Here is a 19535-nt window from a genome sequence, read left to right as displayed (position 1 = left end):
ATGTCTCTAAAAGGTATCCACCCCATCGTCTTCATAACATTCTTCTCTCCTCTGTCTGTTTGATCGCTTGCTCGTTAACTTTCTTCTCCTTCCTCCGTTCTTTTAATATTACCCCTCCGTCTCCCTCCTAAGCGTTCTTTATTTATCCTCTCTATGTATGTAAATTCAGCAGAGGCTAAATGTGGCGCATGCACAAAATCCTTTTAAATGAATCACTCCTGCTTTGTGAGGTTGCTGTTTGTACACCCATTGCTCCTAGCGATGGAGTCTGCCCCCTTCCCTCCCTTTTAGTTTTTTTTTTTGCCTCCTTACTTCATTACAATTCACACTCCGGCTTTTAAGTGGAAATGCCACCCACGCACCCTTCAGTCAGAGCGTGTCAATAGATTGTTCACCATATGGCTCAATTAAATGAGCCTCACTAAAAATAGAACTTTTGACATTTATTTAAACTTTCAAAAATGAAGACAGGAAGAGATGAGGTATGAAAAAAAAAAACAGGTTGCTTGTGATATTTTCAAAAGCACGAACGGGGGACTTTATAGGTTGTTTTTGGCTTGTAGCAGTTTGCTGTTTGATTCTGCACACTTACACTCACTTACACAGTCTAACTTATTCTGGAATGGCTAAATTTCTGCATTTTCCTATCCGCTCTACACCTGACATCTCTAAGCTCAGTGACTACATCCTCTCAGTGAAGAACAGGGACATGGCAACCTACATTTTTGTGTCTTTGGGCTCTTGGCTCCCTTCCAGCACCGACATTACCTTCTGTTTCTGCTCTCAAAGGCCTGCATGGAGGAGGATGGGCTGTTTTCTGTAATCACACTGTGCTCTTTTAGAGGGGGGGGGGTAGAGAGAGACATGTGCCCTCATATTTATAAGACGCTCTTAGCAAGCTGTAAAAGCCTTTTCCTTTCTTCTGCATTAGTGAAAAGAAAGTAAAACCTAGTGGCACACTTTTCTCTTTTATCTGCAATATTTTTTTCCCCTGACCAGCTTTTAGGTAAAATGAAGGGACGTCTTAAAAGTGCTTTCTGTTTCTTTTGGAGGTTCAGCTGTGGTCAGTGTCAGATCAGCCCACCTCACCGCTGAAATGATTGGGTTTATTATTCATTTACTAATTAAAATTAATTCTCATGATTAAAAGAGGGGCTGGTGCCGCTGCACTCAATGGTTTGGATGATCTCTCATAGAGCTCAAATCATCGGTCTCTCAATTAAAATATAAAATGGGTATTGTTTTTTTATTCGCCATGTGTCATTATTACAGAAAAATGTAACAATTAGGTTAAAGCTAGTGGTACAATTGATCTTTTTATGCTAAGTTTGGACGCACTCTGAGCCTCAGACCATTTAGCTGATGAAATATACATTCATTAATCTAAAAAAAAAAAACCATTTGATTGATAATATCCTTAATTTTATTTCCCATCCTGAAAGAAATTGTATCGATCATTTTACATATGATTAAATGTTCTAGTTTTTTAGTTCCTATCTTCTAATGTTCCTTAATGTCATGTCTTATAGAATCCCTGTCTCCTTTTTGATATAGTAAGTTTGGTGGTCTGTGTAAACACCACGATAGAAATAAGTCCAGGACTTAATCATTCTATTCCCCACCATATCTGAAATATATTGTAGTTTATTAATTATTTGAATATATCAAATTGCACTGAATCTGATCTGAGTCATTTCAGATTTGACTCAGAAAAGGCCTGTACCTCTGATTAGCTTCCTTAGAAGCTCTGTTCTCACTGTGGCCTGAGGCATGGTCAACTACATTCATTATATGAACACAATTAACATTGGCACCATAGAGTGAACACAGCTGCAGCCAGTGTGTCTTCTAATTTTGATATGATTCATGGTCTACAGCCCCCACAGAAAACAAGTGTGTACAAGGAATGAGAGGCTTAGACACAGAGGTACGAGTGGGCAAAGTAAGCAGGCATTGTGAGTCGTCCCTCATAGTGCCCACTGTATATCAGAGCTAATCAGCACAGAGCAAAGCTTTCATCGCTGCTCCTGCTGCTGTCAGACTGAACTCTCCTCAATCCATAACCACTGCAATCAAGCAAGCCTCAGCTGCAAGCCTAATACAACACCAAGCAAAATGTTTTTATCTGACAGGCAACAGAAAACCAAACAAAATGTCTTTAAGTTGCTTCCATATATTGTTAGAGGATGATACTAAATGAATTATGTCAGCTTAAAGCTGCACTAAATCAATATTTATGTGTCAGATTATTAAATGTATGGGGGTTGCTCATAGTGACAACCTTCAGAGGATTGTGAGTTGACTCTGCAGTTCCATTCAGTTTTAGTTTTACGACCCCAAACTTTACTGTTTTGGTCCACTCTCACGACCCTCGTCAACCTAATTTCCAGCTGCAGCAAGGGCCTCCTAAAGCTTATATAAACCCACTGCACACTACATGCCTAGCATCAGATTGCTGTCATTCAAGTTAGACGCAAGCTGATGAACACAGTGAAACAGGGCTGAAAGTGGCATAAGCAAATATTGGATTTGCATTTGTGGGGTGGCCATAAACATGACTCCAAGTGAGTGCTAATGTTGCTCTGTGTTCTGGATGTGTAAATTGTCAACTGTTTGCTCACACAGTGTCTAAGATTTATTTAAATCAGCAGCAGTCTGATCAAAGAGCAAAAAAAGAGCATGGATGCTGCTTTCTGTATGGTCTGTCACCAGCAGTTAGAAGTAGCAGTCACTGCTTACAGTTAACATAACTTTGCTGTCTAGCTAAATTACATTTTTACATGATCCAATTTGGCATTATTTCACGTCTCCCCTCGTTGTTTTGTGATTGTTGATTTGTAATTTGTTAGCTTAGTTCTTTCTGTAATGTGTTTACTGCTAACCGAGCTAGCTATTAGCTGTGTTAGGCTAATGTGTTGTTAATTCTAAGCACCTGTTAATTTACTGTTGGGCTAACTGTTATGTATTTTATTCTTTTTACTACTTAATTCTTGTGGACTGTGTATTTCTATGAGATTAATTACTGTGCTATAATGACGTGATGTTGATCTTTCACTGACAATACTTAATCATACATAATCTGACAGTCTATACTTTTTTAAATCCAGTTTTCTTGTCAGTGTAGTGATTCTTTTTTTACAACATCTTTCGTCTAACGATATGGTATCTCACAGTTTCTCCAACTGCTAACAGTAAAATCTTCAAAAGCCAACTCTTATTGTGAACCTTTATTGGAGTGTGTTTAGCTTACCTCTGGTAGCTGGTTTTCGATTGCAGATAATCCACACACTTGTCAACAGATTTAATGGGGACTATTTCAATCGGACCACTAGTTCTTTAGTGGGAAATTGTTCCAAGGAAAACCCCAGCCCCCAGTGTTTTGTATGGATTGTGCAGAGTGACAAGGATATTGTTTCTGGAAAGTGAATTTTTCAAAGCTTGGAGCAACACAATTGAAATTCCATTTACCTCTATTGTATTAGGGTGAGAGATTTATAGTATATAGCACATCAAACCAAAACTATTGCAGTAGCCACTAGATAACTTGTCTGGACTCTTTACTGCAGAAGCCCTACAAACACTTTCCAAACTCTTCCTGTTAGCAGTGCATTAGCAGGGTAGCAGCGATATAGTTCTGTAAGTATATGAAAAGTCGCTTTGGTTGACACAGCTGTCCCACTTCAGTCTAATGTGTTTGATAATATGACTCACGTATATCAGGCGATAAAGTAAGACAACCCCGGAGCAATGAAACACATCAGGGACTAAACATAGCGTGATAAAGGGATAGGGTGAAAAGTGAGATGTAAAGTGAGTGTCTGTGTGTGTGTGTGTGTGTGTGTGTGTGTGTGTATGTGTGCGCACACAACGCATGTACATACAGTGGGCATGCATGCTGGTAGTGATATGTTTGCATGTGTCAGACTACAGTCTATTTTTGGGTGTCGGTCCCGGGGGGTGAACGTGAGGGAGCGGGTGCTTGGCAGGCTGAAGGTCAGACATGATGCAGTGCAGAGTGAGTGAGTGCCGCTGGCCTCTGCTCCTGCTGCGGCCTGGATATTATTCTGGTACACTGACTGGGGTTGTCTCACCGACCTGCCGTGCTTGTTTTGCTTTTATTTATCAAACAGAAGAAAACAAAAACGCAATTCAAGGGAAGCAGACAACAATGGAAAGTCCAATTTGGTTGAATTGAGCTGTTGTTGCACTCAGGGTGCAAGTGTTTTTTTTTTTCACATTTGACAAAATGACAGTATTTTCTTTTGCAATGACAGTTTTACATTTTTCTCTGTGAAACTGCATTACGCCTTGCATTTTGATGAGTAAGACATAAGACACTTTATTGTCATTGTAGGAATACAAAGACATTTTGTTTGGTAACTCTGTGACCAGCAGCAGCAATAAAAAACAAAATAAATAAACAAGATAATGAATATAAATAGGAAGAGGAGGTAGGTCTTCTGTCTGTATCATGTCAGCTGGAGGCTACAATGTTTTCCATTAAAATCAGAGCCTTTACATAGGTTGCAGATATAACAAGGTGGGCTGACATCTATTATTATGAAGTCCTTGTGTCTGTGCTGTACTCTAAGTTAAAAAGGATAAGGGGATAAGGTAGTAAAGTAAATTACACCTTGATAATTTGGTATGCTCCAAACTCAATTGGCGATGTGCCAGTCAACCCCACTTCATTTCTATTCGGTATGCAAAACAGCCTGGCAACAAGCCACTTTTGCCATCTTGAATTGACAGCCCTGTGCAGCACATGAACAAAACACCACATGTACCAACAACATGTAAACAATGTAGACTATGTAGGCTTTTTGGGGCTGGATTTCCAAATGGAAAAGGTGAAAAGATGAAATTAAAGTTTACCGCAGCAGCTCCACTATTAGCTTCTGTTTGATTATCAGCTGACGCAGAGGCGTACCTGCAGTCTCATATGCAGCCTGCACTCCACTGAAGTGGCTTTCGCTGCTCTTGCAGCTATGTAACTCATGAAATCCATGGAAGACATTTTGATATGTGATAGTAAGAAAAGAACAGGTGTAAAAGATCAAAATGAGTGATGGTGGAAATCCATTTAGCTGCCTCAGTTTCAGAGTCCTGGTACTGTGCATGCTGCTTCACGGTCACACTGTCATGGCAGTACAGAGCCATTGTTAATGTTATTAGTAACACCTGTGCTTTTCATATTATGATAAAGGCTGTGTCTGAAATCACTCCCCTGTCCACTCATTCAGTATTCCTTATATAACTAGACACTCTTGTTTACTGTATTGTGAGCAGATTTTTTGTCACTTTGGTCATTTTCGCATCTATAAAATGTGGAGCATTGTATTGTGGGAAAGTTAGACTTTTTACTTAGGGACCTTTTTTAAATAAATTAGGATTTTAGATACAGCTAAAGGGGAAAATAGGGGATAAAAGCGTATTCCCATTTGGATATGGATGGATGGAGTGCCCTTATGTCAATTTAATTAAGTCAATCCTACACACTGGTCCTTTAGACATTTTATAGACAAATGTTAACCATCACTTTCTGTCATACTTTCTCATATAGCTCTTATTAGTTGCTCTTTTGTATATCCTATAAGGAGGCTGATTCCTGTGTCTTTCTGTATTTGTACTCGGGAGACATACACTAATAATAATTGTAATATTAAAAATAGGCTATCTCTTGAATACATTAATGTGATTTAATTACCTAGTAATTTTGAAAAGTAATTTCACGCAGCTGATCAAATCCATTTACATAAGTCTCAGTTACATATGTCATATTGTACTTTATAAACATCAAACATCTATTTAAAGACAAACATCCTTACAGCCTCATCATGATAAAATAGCATTTCTTACGACTCCCACACCTTCAGAGTTACAGCTTCAGGGAGATGAGATACATTTTTGGTTTTGTGTACAGTTGCTTTGATAAAAGAGAGACGTCTCACTTTGCCCACAGACTCATCTTGCCCCATCCTCGCCTACCACAAAAGGGCTGATTATGAAATTATAAGATTTAGGATGCTATGTAAGCCACTGTGTTATTTGTTCTTAGTCGTGCTCCTGTGATTCTATTTAAATCAAGATTATTTTCTGGTTCAATCAGTCTAAAAAAAGAAATGTTCTCTTCGTGCTTTCAAGAATAGCCGTTCACAATACAACAACATAATATGATCTCTTATTTGACTGATGCTGAGTATAAATGGACTCCCATGATTTGAGGCGTAGCTACAATAGTACAGTCGTGCATGAGATAGAAAGATGTTCTGCAGATGATTGCTTTTATTGAGTGTGTGAAAATTTAGGATCTGAAATAAACACAATGGAAACAAAACGTTTAGTTGATCGGACTGTGAGGATTTATGAGAACCAGTTTGAAAGTAGTTACTTGTGAATAGAGACATTATACTTCCCTGTACAGTGCTAGTTCCAGTTTGAGTCAATTCCTGCCTTTTATTTCTCTTTCCTTATTGTTTACTTACAGAACTTTGTTGACGTCTTAATGTTGTGAGTCTGCAAAGCCCGCTTCCCTGTGAGGTGGCTCCATGGAGTTATGAGAATAGAGGTGGTGAGACCGGCATCCAAATCAATTTCTGCCCGTTGTCATGTACAAAAAAGGACTATTGACAGTCTGTTGTTGTTCATTTTTCTCTCGGCACTTGTTTTTCATTGTTGTGTTGATGGAAAAAGGAAATACAATTGTGTATGTGACTCTCCCCGATTCAGTTTGGTTTTCTTCGGCTCTTGTTTATTCCTGTTTAGATCTTTCATTTTGTTCCTTTCTCCCATGAATGTTTTTCTTCACTGTCAATTAAGTCTGTCTCTGTTTGCATCTCCCTCTCTCTACGTCTCATCGTCTCCATCATTCTGCTTATTGACAACCCGTACCCACGTTAATGGCGTCTGGGTGCCTGTGATTTGAGCGTCTGTTTCTCCGGTGGCAGATGGGTTGTCTGAAGCAGATCTGGAAGCTATAGCATAACCCCTTTTTGGCTTTTCATTTAGTTTGCTTATAGGGCTGCCTCATCCTTTAAAGTTTGCAATCTCATCGCAGCATTTCACCACTTGTTCTCATCTCAGTTGCCACGAGGATGACATGTCTTTAAACTAGATCTGTTTGAAGTGAAAGAATAGAGAGCTCTTACTATCCTCTGGTGAAGATGATTTCTTTCTCCCTCTTTGTATGCCTCAGAATGGCACCTACTTCTCACAGCACTATGTTGTCTTCGAAGCTCTGAGACCGCCTCAGGTCCTCCCCTCCCCCCCTTTTTTTCTCCCTTTTTGTTGTGTCTGGTATTCAAGCAGCAGCGACGCCTGCATGCGGGTCGGAGAGTCCGCCTAACCCATCCAACGATTTGACCTGATTTCAAAGCAAACCAATCAGTGGAACCATCGGCACGTGTCCCTCTGTGCTTCCTCGTTCATCCCCCATCCTTTCCCTCTGTCTCTGTTCCGCTCACACAACTATACAGCAGCTCATCTCTCCAGCTCCTAAGCTGCTGGACTAGGTTAAAACACTGAACAACTGCTGGTGGCCCACCAGATGTGGGCTGTGAACCAAAAACATACTATGGTGTCTGTCAGCTCCCATGTTGTTGTCTGTAAAAGCACTAGTACATAAAGCATAAAAGTGGAATCGGTGCATCTCTACATGGCCTACATGGATTTTACTGATGATACATTGGACAGGGCTGCAACTGTCAGATATAAAGTCCATAAAATACCTTAAAATAGGGGAAAATGCTACCACCACTTTCCATACTGAGTCTGGAGTTTTGACTTCTTCAGATAACTTGTTTTGTCCGACCAACAGACCATAAAATAAAGGTATTTAATTTACAATGACACAGAAAGGATCAACTAATCCTCACACTTCAAAGGCTGGAACCAGAAAATGTTACTTCAATAATTAGTTGATGATCAAAACTGTTTTAAAAAATCTGTCAGTCATCTAAACACTGAATTGACTTAATAGTGGATCAGTATCAGTTTGACAGTATTAGTACTGACCTTAATAAACTGATTGAGGATCAGCAAACTGTGACTGATCCACACACAGTCTCTAAGTGACTGTTAACAACAAACTTGTGTAAACTTTATAGAATAATGTTTTGTATAAACACATGCACAAAAAAAAGTTCTACTTTGTTGCATTATGCCCTTATATATGTCAATATGCTGAGTTCTGTTATTCAAAGGTGCATCCCTTCTCCAAAACTAATACATTTAGAGATTATTTTGATGAAAAAATAATGAAACAACTGTGAATACTTCAGAAATCCATACGAAGCACCTCCATGACCCCAATAGAGTACCATGCTTTAATTCACCTGACAACTTGACCACTAATTGTACATCAGTACTTCAGTGTGTAAAGCCATGGTTAAAGTCCTCGAAAATGAATATTCAAAAATTCAATTACTTATTAAGAGTTAAACACTCAAAAAGGGTCAGCTAATCTGCTACATTAGGACTGAGTGTGTAAATTGATCAGATTTGACTGACAGTGACAACTGTGATCAGATTTTGATTCAAATGTTGCTAAATCCTGATTGGTGCTCAGAAGTACATCACCTTTTTCTACCTGAGCCCCGCCCACTTCAAACAAGTGAGAAGAGCACAGACAACAGACAAACTTTCTCATGGGAAATAACTGAAACACTTCTCACTTGGTCTAATCTTGGACCCCAATGTTATATTAATAGTCAATGGTCTTGTACAGTTTCATGTACAAATGTCCCATGATTACAGGCACATTTTTTGTTAATTAGGGGGAAAGAGTTGGCCTCTGGGAGTCGTCTATCACTATTAATTAGAGCTTGATTGCCAGAAGTCATGTAAAACTTATCTGTCAACATTTTTCACATCCAAATCACTGAGCGCTGCAGGAGTGGCCATTCCTCCTCCACATTTCATCCCGTCAGCTTGTCTGCAGAATCCAAACCACCAGATTAAACAAATTTCAGGAGTGTTGAAGGAGTGTTGATGTAGGCTACTTCATTTAAAGTTGATGGCTGGTGTCTGCTCTTTCTCAGGTATTCATGCTGTCCTTTTGCACCTGACAGGACCCCCCCTCTCTCTCTCTCTCTCTCTCTCTCTCTCTCTCTCTCTCGCTCTCTCTCCCTGTGTCTCGTTCTATTTTCACTCACCCTCACTACTTTTATTCCCTCTATGCCATCTCGCCTCTGTGTGGTTCTCTGTTCTCCCCCGCTCTTTCTCACCTACACTCTGTAGATCTGTCTCTCTGCCCTGTAGACACTCTTTTATCCTACCATCCCTCTGTCTCCCCCTGCCTCCCTGCGCCTGTACTTGGCTGCTTGCTTTATAAATAGCTTGGCCTAGATTACAGCAGCTGCATTGGCGCTGGCACCAGCGTTTGGTTTGGCTGGGCCAAGCGAGCTAGCCTGGTGTAACAAGAGGTTGGCAATGAAGGGATGATGCATGTTTGTGTGTGTGTGTTTGTGTATGTGTGTGTGTGTGTGTGTGTGTGTGTGTGTGTGTGTGTGTGTGTGTGTGCATGTGCGAAGATCATGAGGATAGTGCAGCCGCAGCCTATCTGCAAGCCTGCAGTGGCTGAGTTTATTTTCATTCGTTCCATTCTTCTGCTGCCACACACACATACAGACACACATACACATGAAAACAAAGCTCATATCACTCGTGTCTGCGAGAACTGTTGCCATACTATTTTCATGCATTTCTATTTTGGGTGAATTCTTGTAGTGATGTAAATGTTTAATAATGTGCATGTGTTCACTGTGAATTCACAGATGATACAGCACAAAAACAGTATATATTTGTTGGAAATATTTATTTGTCATTGTGTTAATGCGTTGCATTGTTTGGTTCTGTGTGTGCTGGTGTGCATTAACATACATGTGTGTAATATGAGCATGCGTATATGAGCCCACTGTGATGATCCACTGCCCTGATTTCCTCCCTCCTGCTCCTCTGCAGAGCTCAACTTCAGAATACAAATTCTGCTCGTCAGTGAGTCTGAGACACAGCGTCTCACCCTTTGAGCATCTCTGCTGCCTCTGTGCTTCCTCCTCTTCTCATCTTTTATAAAGTGCATCATGCACTTTAGAGACTCTGCAATACCAAGATTTCTACTGTTTGATTAACTGTGTGGCTGTGAATTTATGCTGCGTGTACGGTATATTCATTTATTTTTACATGCACATAAAGAAACAGAGGTTAATTGAAAAATAAAAAGCATAGCAAAGAATTTAACTTAGATGTCATGATGCATTTCTATATTTTGTTGTCAACAACAAACTTTAAAACTGGCAACTTCACTGTGACTTTCACTGCATCACTACACAATATAGACCTGAAACATTTGGATTTTCTTTGAAGGAATATTTCACATTTTGGGAAATACATTTATTTGTTTTCATACCAAGATTTAGATGAGAAGATGTCAAGTAAGCTTTGGAGACACTGGTTGGCTTTGAACATGCATATACAGTATACTGCAGTACACATTGTAAATGTATTCCAGAAATAAGATATCAACCATTTGAAAAAGTGACATCATCCTATTTAAAATAATTGTTAATATTCAAGTAAAACACCTACTAATGCTGTTATTAACAAGTCTTATGAGGTGGCAGCATTTGAAAGGTTATAATCATCTTCATTTTGTAAGAAATTAGCAATCTCTCCTCTCAGTTACAGATTCTTATTTGAAAGAGATAAAGAACGTGTTATTTTGTCGTACATGGAGCCTTGTTCAGGGGCGTGCTGGCTGAGCTCTAACAGAGGGAATTGTGAATGAGGAGAAGAGAATTGAGAATGAGGAGGAGGAGGAGAGCTGCAGAATGAGGCCAGAGAGGAAGAGAAGTGCTTCATCATCCAAAGCGATCCATCCTACTTATCAGCAGCGACAAAAGGGGTGAGGAAGAGGAGTGCATCGACACCGTGCTTTGATAACCAAAACCAATTAAAGTATACATTCAGTGCACTGGACACAGCAGCGGTTCCCAACTGTTTTTTTTTTTCTTCAGACACACCCCCACAACCCTATAGATCAGCTAAAGGAACCCCTCATCGACACATCACGTTCAATTGAATTGATTTTAAAGTGTCACTATTACTCAGTGTTCAGTTTAGCTATTTCAGTCATTTATATCCATTATCATCAATCAACCATTTATCCATCATTTTAACTTTTCCTACCATCTGTCGATATGTTTTAACTTATCCATTTCAATCATTTATTCATAACAAAACAATTGTATCCATTTATCTATTATATTTGACTATTTTAGTAATTTATTTTCATTAACATTAAGCAACCATTTTATCAATTCATTATACAGCACTTGAAGCTGGATGTTTAATCAGTTTGTTTCTTTTAGCCAACTATTTCAACTTCTCTGCTCATTTGAGAGCACTTTGAATTGGCGCATGTTACAAGTGACTCAGGTGGAAGTGAAAACTGTGAGCCACTTGTAGCTAGCATGTTATTGTGACAGTAAATTTACTAAAGACCAGCATTAATTTGTAATCTATTTGTGTGTTTAATTTCCTTTCCCCTTTTTTTTTTATTAAATCAGTTTGGGTACAAGTGCTCCTATGAATCACTGCTATACAGCAGTGCAGCAGTAACACTTGAGTGGGATAGGCTGGACTAGATCATGTTAGACTAGGTTAAACTAGTCCAGATTAAATGTGAGGCTATGTACAGGCAGAATGACATTCAGGATACACCAGTAAAGCATCTGCTTAGCTGAAGTTTCCTTCAGCAATCCAGTGAATCTCTACCATCTTCTGTTGACCCAAGGCTTTGTAAATAGGGGCAAGTGAAAAGAGAATTTTCCAACAAGGCATAAATAAATGATCACAACGTTTGGCAAGCTAAGACTACATTAGATTCCAGAAAACAGAGTGGATTTAAAAGAAAAGGCGACACAGGCGCACTGTTTTATCACTTCTGAGCTTGTGATTAATGGGCTGTGGGGGTGATTTTGAAAAAATATCTCGACCTGTCAAGTGACATCTTCTATACTGCCGACTCTTACTATCCGGACTTGAAAGCATAAAACAGATTCACTCCCAGCTGATGAAGCAGCTGGCGATGCTGTTCACACTCAGGCCAACATGTTTCAGTGTCTGATATGTGGCATTTTTGGCGTTCGGAGGCAGATTGTTCCAGACTGGGTGACTGACTGATGCTGTGGTGGAGGAATGTCAGAGTCATCCTCACATATCTCACTCATGTTCTCCGTCTGCACTGCGTGGACAATGCCTGACACACACAGACATAAATAGCCTTCACCGCCTAGAGCCTTAATATTAATGGCTTATAGGGGACTTAGCTGTCTCGGCCGGACAGGCAATTATTATTATGAAACGGAGGGAGGGGGGGAGAGAGAGAGATGATCTGAGTGATGGAAAGAAGACATGGTTTGTTAAGATATTATGCAATGGCTTAATGTCTGTGGGAATTTTTTTAATGATTGGTCCTCAGCTGAAGTGGAAACTCGCACTGTATCATGATAATTAAGAGGGAAGGAGCCGTGGCAGCAGTGGTACAGTCGGCTTCATCAGCTGCTTTATTGTGAGTGATATAGAGCCACGGTACAGTTAATCTCCAATCAACAAGTCAGCACTAAAAGTACAGGAGAGCTCACTAAGACGTTTTCATATCAGAGTCTTTCCAGGATCAACAAAGCATCTACCCTGAAGACTCTGATGCCCAAATCAGACGTCTGTTAATTTTCTATATCTGCTAACAGCATGTAGGGAGACACTGGCTTTGGCACTGAGCCCGCCAGCGTGACCGTCATATAACCACGTTGTTTGTCTGCTATTCTGAAGCCCATGAAGCCATAAACCGTGTCAACTGAAGGCAGCACTAACTCCGGAGCATGCAGCTGACAGACATGGTTATGCAATTACGCCTCGACAGGAACGCGCAGTGCTGGGGATGTCTGTCGGTGAGCCAGTCATTTTAGCTCATGATTTATACAAACCGATATTATATAGTAAAGCAGCTTTTCAAATATAGCTCTTATATGGTTGTACTTTGATCACAAGGATATTATCCCTAAACTGAGTTGATTTAAAGATTGATTTTCATTTGACTACTTTTTTGAGACCAGAAGAGACAAAACATCAGTATTTCAGAAACAAAAAGCATATTTCGTATTCAAATAATCATCCCAAGATCTCCTGTGAGGGTCCTGAGAAACACGTTGGGAACCACTGGACTGATACAATTTCTCATATAATAGTCAGAAGCATTAGTTAAGAGAAAAAAACAATTGGCAGATGAATTACAATAAAAATGATGGTTAGTTGCACTCATACAATCATTGTAATGTTCGATTTTTGTGTGATTGTGTCGGCGTTGATTTAACATTGATTGTAATACATGTTATTATACATGTATTAGGTTCCATCATTGTTAGCTGTTTTTATTATTTTGTCCATCTATCACTGCCACTATGCCCTCAAAATGGCCTCTACAACTCTCTGTAAAAAGAAAAAAACCCTTAAAAAAGCAAACATGATACATTACTGTAGGGCTTTTACATAACACTTGACTTATGAGATGTCCCTGGTATTGTGTCCACCCCCTGCGGCGCTGTGTTCCTTGTACTGTATGTGTATAAAAGCATCATTAAAAGGCATCAAATTTAACATCTGTCTGAATGGGGGGGGTGCCAGTGATGCTGGTACCATTTGATGTACACATGCAGGGTACAGTGTTTGGCTGATGAACTGAATTTTTTTTTTTTGAAAGCGGCTGTAACACATGTGGTTTTATTTTTTTCTTCTTTTCTCCAGCAGCTCACTGAACACGAAATACACAAAATATACAAGAAAAAGCGGAATAAACCGGCCCCGTGAATTCTGCAGTGCACGGTTCGTCAAGCACTGTAGTGGCGTAAAACACGACGAACGTGAAGATGGTGATGACGTCAATGTGGACCCAAGGGGGAGGGCAGGGGAGAGAGAGAGAGAGGGAGAGGAGAGAGAGAGAGAGAGAGAGAGAGGCAGAGTTTGCGCGGCTGCTGCAGCATCACTCTCGTCAGTGCAGTGAGGAGTCCAGCAGCAACTCTCTCAGCCGATGAAAACCAACCAGATCTGGACGTAACCTCAAGTTTCTGGAGGAACAGAAAAACAAAAAAAAAAACCCCGACTGACTCTTTCTCTGCGACCTGCTCGGGAGGAAGAGAGAGACTTGTACTCCATTTCGGGTTTTTTTCCCAACCACGAAAGGGAATGCCATCGATAAATATGAAACTGGAGATGGTGACCATCATCGCCTGCGAAGTAGACATCGAGGTGTTTACATCAGACAAACTGCAGGTACGGCTCTAACCCCCCAAAAAAAAAAAAAAAAAACGCACGTTGCAACTAATCATTACGGTTGTGCCCTTGTGGTGTGGTTTGTGCAGCGGTTTTTGTGCTCGGGACCGACCGCACGCTGCCCTGTAGAAGTGCATGCATGTCTTTGGTGGTGACGTTGAATGCAGCCCTCTCTCTCTCTCTCTCAGACGAGGATTTTTATCAATGGGAGCCGCAGCTCGCCAAGACGCACGTCCCGCGCCGCGCGCACGGGCACAGTGATTGACGCTGGATGAATTTCAGAAATGGGTAGACTGATACTGCAAGAATGGGACACACACACACACACACACAGAGAGACACACAGGGGGGAAATAAGATTCTTAATGCACCAATTGTTGTGTCGTTGTGTAAGTTTCAGAGCGTGAGGTGTTGGGAGATGATGCGCAAGTTGAATGGGAGGGTGTGATGACTGGAATTGTCCATGCAGGGCACATGCAGGGAAAAGAAGTGAGGCAGTTTTTTTAGACGCAGTGGCGAACAGACCCTCTTCTCCCTCTCTCTTTATCGCTGCTCTCTCTTCATCCCAGCAGCATTGCAGGTGCACTTGGTTAGGGATTATTTTTTATAATGGAAAAGAATAATCAAATTAGAAATGTCAGAGAATTATTATACAAACACCACGATAATGCTGAAATACTGTAGTATAAATAATCCAAGCGAGAAAATGCAGCGTAGATAATCTGCATTTAGGTCGCTGTAAACTCATTAACTGAATTAAACATCTCCTACAGTCATACTTGTCCTGAGGGCAGGTACAGGTATTCGATATGCGGGGCCTGTCAGTCACAGGGTAGGAAAGCAGTTGCACTTTAATGTGTTCAAAGTGAGCCTTGGGACCCCACCTTTGGCACTGCAACGTGCCAGTTTCGGGGCTTAAAAGGCCACACAGATGGTCTGCCAGAGCTTGGCTCACCCACTAAACCCTTTGGAAATTCCATGTCAGAATATATTCCCTCACCTGCTGGCTGCTCGTCCGATTTGACTCATCACCAAAGAGACGGAAAGAGACGCAGGATGGGGAGGAAAGAATAAAAACCAAATGCAGCTCGGGAGTCTGACTGACACGAGTTGGATCACCAAAAACCACGATCAGAGACACGCATACAGTTCACCACAGGCAGCCGAGTGTACAGGTGGAGGAATGTTTTCTGGCGTGGACGCGCAAACACACAGTCGTATGTTTCTTCCTCTGTGCTGCTTGCTCCTCAGTGCTGATGTGTTCTGGTGTGGTGTGGTCAGCTATTTCTTGCAACCAAAAGCAGCAGTTGCAGGTTTTAAGCACCCAGTCACCCCACCCTCACTCACCACAGCACCCCTTGGTCAGCCATATTTTATCACTTTCTCGCAACTCCGTGTGTATCCCAAACCTTACACAACATGTGTGTCTATATGAAATGTCCTGCATCTTGTGTTTGTGATGGCATGAACTGCATGTCATAAGAACGGCATGCGATTGTAATTTGCTACCGAAAACTGTCCTGCACATATGAACCAAAACAATGCATGCCAGCCGCCGACTGACCCACCCTGTGCCCTGTGTTCCCCCAGCGAGCCAGGCAGCAGCTGTGTTCGCTCCCAACTCTCATTACACTTTCGAACCACTGCAGACCAGCCAGGGTGAAAAGACACCAATGTGTCACCGTGCAGTTATCCTGTAATTATAGGACAGCGGTCATCATTTGAAAGATTTTCCAGGGACTGTGGGTGAAAGAAAAATAGCTGTCAGGGTATAGTGTGAAACCTCAGAGGTGTTGACTGTGCAGGGATTTCTGCTGTACACAACTTATGATACTCCGGATCATCGAGTTCATTTACAGCAGGACTTGTGCTAGTATTTATTTTTGATTTACTTTTTTCCCGAGAAAACCTGGTTAGCGCTTTGAGATCAGAGAGGCTTGATACAGCCACTGGACAGGACAGTCTGATTGGAACGCAGTCTTCACTAAAGCCTCCTGTCAGCCAGCTCTTATCAGCCCACCTCTCCCAGACTCACCCAAAGAAAAGGGGGTCTGTGTACAATTAAAAGAGCGGACAGAGGGCTGACTTTCGAATGACACAAAGAACACTACTAATCCTGGTGTCTGGCACACACAGAGCGATGGAGAGAGCTGGGGGAGAGGGCAGATTAAAGCAGGGCACGTGGGGGAGCGGCCTCTGATTGAGCTCACCTCCTTGTCAGCCCCCGCTTTTGTTTTTATTATCACTTAACAAGATCTGAGGCCGTCTAAGGCCCCTGTTTTTATTAATATCTCCAAATCTAAGGACGAGAAAACAATAATCATAAGACTCCTGTTCCGTTGCAAAGCACTTTTGGGTGAACTAATATGTGGATTGCTGCTATTTATAGGCACTTCACAGAAAGATTAGGTGATGGCAGTGGTGCTTGAATGGGTGACATGAAGAAAATCAGTGAATGGTGGGGTTTTTTTAATTAGAGGAGATGCTATGTGACTGGCTGTGGTGTTTTGGAGCCATTGTTTTGACACGGTTGAAATGGCTTGCCCACGCCTTGGCTCAATCCCTGCTGGTTACATCATTAATGAGCCAAACACAGAGGCTGTGGACAGGCCAGGTTGTTGTTGTAATAATGGCAGAGCTGGTGGTACAGTACGGCTTTCATAGCAAAGGGCTTTGTGTCCATTTTGGAGAAAACAGAGGGGACTATTGTTGTCGAAAGGTTTAGTGAGGCCAGAGCTGTGGGTAGACGCTGTCCTGTAGTATGTGAATGTTGGCCACAACACTATAATTACCTGGAAAATCTACCAGCATCAGCAGATGATAGCACAGGACACACGGTGAAGGTCATAGCACATTGGCAAGCAGGGAATGTATTACAGAACACAGAGCGTGACGCAAGCCTTTACAGTTACCCAGCATGCTTGATTTGAGGCTGGCATTTACATCTGATTTATTTATTTACTCACCAGTTTATGGTTGCCTGTTTATTTGCTCTTTTATATACGTATAAATAATTAATCAGCCTGTCAGCTCGCTCTTTCTCTTGATAAGTGCCTCTCCGGCCTCAGTCTGTCCCTGAATTAAATGTTTTTTAATTAGGAAGCACAGGGAGTAAACAGGATTTGGACATTATGACCCATTTACACTTGATTATGGAGAAACTTGTCATTAAAATACAGCAGATACTGCATTGCAAGCCACAAAGGACGGCTATTTTCAATTTAAGCTTGCTCTCCCACACGCAGAAGACTGTAGTAACACTGACACAGTCACACAATCCAACCACAACAGTGAGTCAGCGGACTCACAGACCAACAAACGCTCCTGTCAGCAAACACACACACACACACACACACACACACACACTCAACTCCTCGCCGAGGACGCCTGGAGAAGTTTCCGTCCACCTGGGTCACTTTCCGTTTGTTCTCCTGTCTGTCCTTCTGTCTGTTTATCCGTCACTTGTGTCACATGTCTGTTCCCAGGCTTTGTCATCACAGAAATTATGGTTGGAAAAGGAGGAGAGATTTGATGACTAATCTGCTATTTGTAGTTCAACAAAACTGGAGTGATTTTGCTGAAGTCTGTGATGTGTTCTTTCCCACTGTCTTTTTTGATATACAACCTTATGTAACGTGTCATTCATTTTAATTTGTGACAGTTATTTTGAGCGTCTCAGCAACAAAGCGAGGTACACACCAATGTATCATTCTATCATTTTATCTTTCCTTGGTATAATTTCCTGGGATAGGATATTGTTTTTATTTCATCTGGAGATTATTTTCTTGATTAATCAATTATGAAAATTATGAAAAGGGACCATCACAATTTCCTGCAGCCTATAGTGACATCTACAGTACAAAACCCAAAGGTATTCAGCTTACTGTCACATAAGAAATTTACATTTTAGTAGCTGGAACCAGGTTATATATAAAAGTTCGTCTTCGTTCTTTCGTTTCAGCTCTAGGACAGACATTGCTCATATTTAAGCAGACATTAGCATCAAGTTTAAGTATCACTCTAGTCACGTCCTTGATGGATTTATTACCTGTCTCAGTTGACTATCTGTTATTATCAATCATTGGCCGTTTTTTCTCTGCAGTGTTTTATTATTTAGCGAAAAGACAGACCTCTCACTCCTTACTCATCAAACATAAATCAGGTCTGAGTTTTAATATGATCCAGGCCCAAAATTTAACAACACACTGTTGTGATGCACTCTGACCGGTTGTTGAGGTGAAGGCAAGAGGCAGAGGAGCAGAGGCAGGACAGACAGGATGGATGTAGACGGTGACAGTATCATGTTCTGTACTGGTAGGAAACCAGATCTGCATCTTGGCAAGGTTGAGCGATCCAGGGCCAGAGCAGTGGGCTCAGGTGTGCCTGCTCCCCCAGTCTGGGCACTAGGCAGGTGGAGATGGGCAGCTCACATTGGCCTGAAACCCTAGAGAAGTGCCGGGGCTCAGGTGTCAGCTAAAGGTTAGCGCTGCGTCCGTTAGGGTGACGTATGACAAAGGACAGTCTCCTGGGTGGGGTGTCTGGTTACCATGTGGCCAAGACGACACGGCTATGAAGTGATAAGATTAGAAGCAAAGAAAAAGGCCTTGCAATGGAATGTAGAGGCCCACCATTTACTCGGCAAGGAGGAAGACGGGGAAACAGCGTCACACAATGATTGGCCTTTGTTATTGAAATTGCTGGTCGAACATAATTTTCCTGTCAGAATTTCCAGTAGAAATTCCAGTCCAACACAAACAGCTATAGAAAGACAAAGCAGTTTTTGTGCCCAAAATAGCAATGCCAAAACGGTGACCTTTAAAAGAATACAGGAGGGACAGACCATTGTGTCTAAAGCACACTGCAAGCTGAAGGTGAACTTTATTAATGTTGCGTAAAGCAGCGTTTACATTTTTAAGCACGTACAATAGTGCTGAAACGGTGAGACAATTTGACAATCCACAGAGAAGTAATCGACTACAATTTTGATCATCGATTAAGCTTTTATTTAAGGTACAGAAAATATACACATTGGCTTGCTTCAGCTGCTAAAAAAAAGTATTACTAGTATTATTAGTTTTACATTTAATATCATTAAGTTTTAGACTGATGTTTAAACAAACCAAGCAATTTGAAGATGTCATATTCAGCTCTGGGGAATTATTATAAGGAAAATTAGAAATCAAAGAAAACTCTTTTGTTTCTCAAGTTTT

The 19535-nt window shown here is 41.2% G+C and overlaps 1 protein-coding gene across 2 annotated transcripts in view; it reads left to right on the top strand.

The window, feature by feature from the left end:
• rcan3 (regulator of calcineurin 3) overlaps nucleotides 1–19535 on the top strand; it is a 40426-nt gene that overhangs the window by 2158 nt on the left and 18733 nt on the right. The window contains exon 1 of one of the 2 annotated variants that reach the window (XM_051385918.1): nucleotides 14039–14325. The exons of the other annotated variant lie outside the window; for it this stretch is intronic. Coding sequence (XP_051241878.1) covers nucleotides 14239–14325 — 87 coding nt within the window. The 5' untranslated portion in view covers nucleotides 14039–14238. Of the gene's footprint in view, nucleotides 1–14038; nucleotides 14326–19535 lie in introns of those variants that run through there. 2 annotated transcript variants of the gene reach the window in all.

This window comes from Dicentrarchus labrax, unplaced genomic scaffold (genome assembly GCF_905237075.1).
Source record: "Dicentrarchus labrax unplaced genomic scaffold, dlabrax2021, whole genome shotgun sequence".
In the NCBI taxonomy this organism is placed as follows: domain Eukaryota; kingdom Metazoa; phylum Chordata; class Actinopteri; family Moronidae; genus Dicentrarchus; species Dicentrarchus labrax.
Note: the sequence above shows the minus strand (reverse complement) of the source record. Positions and strands in the feature narration are given on the sequence as shown.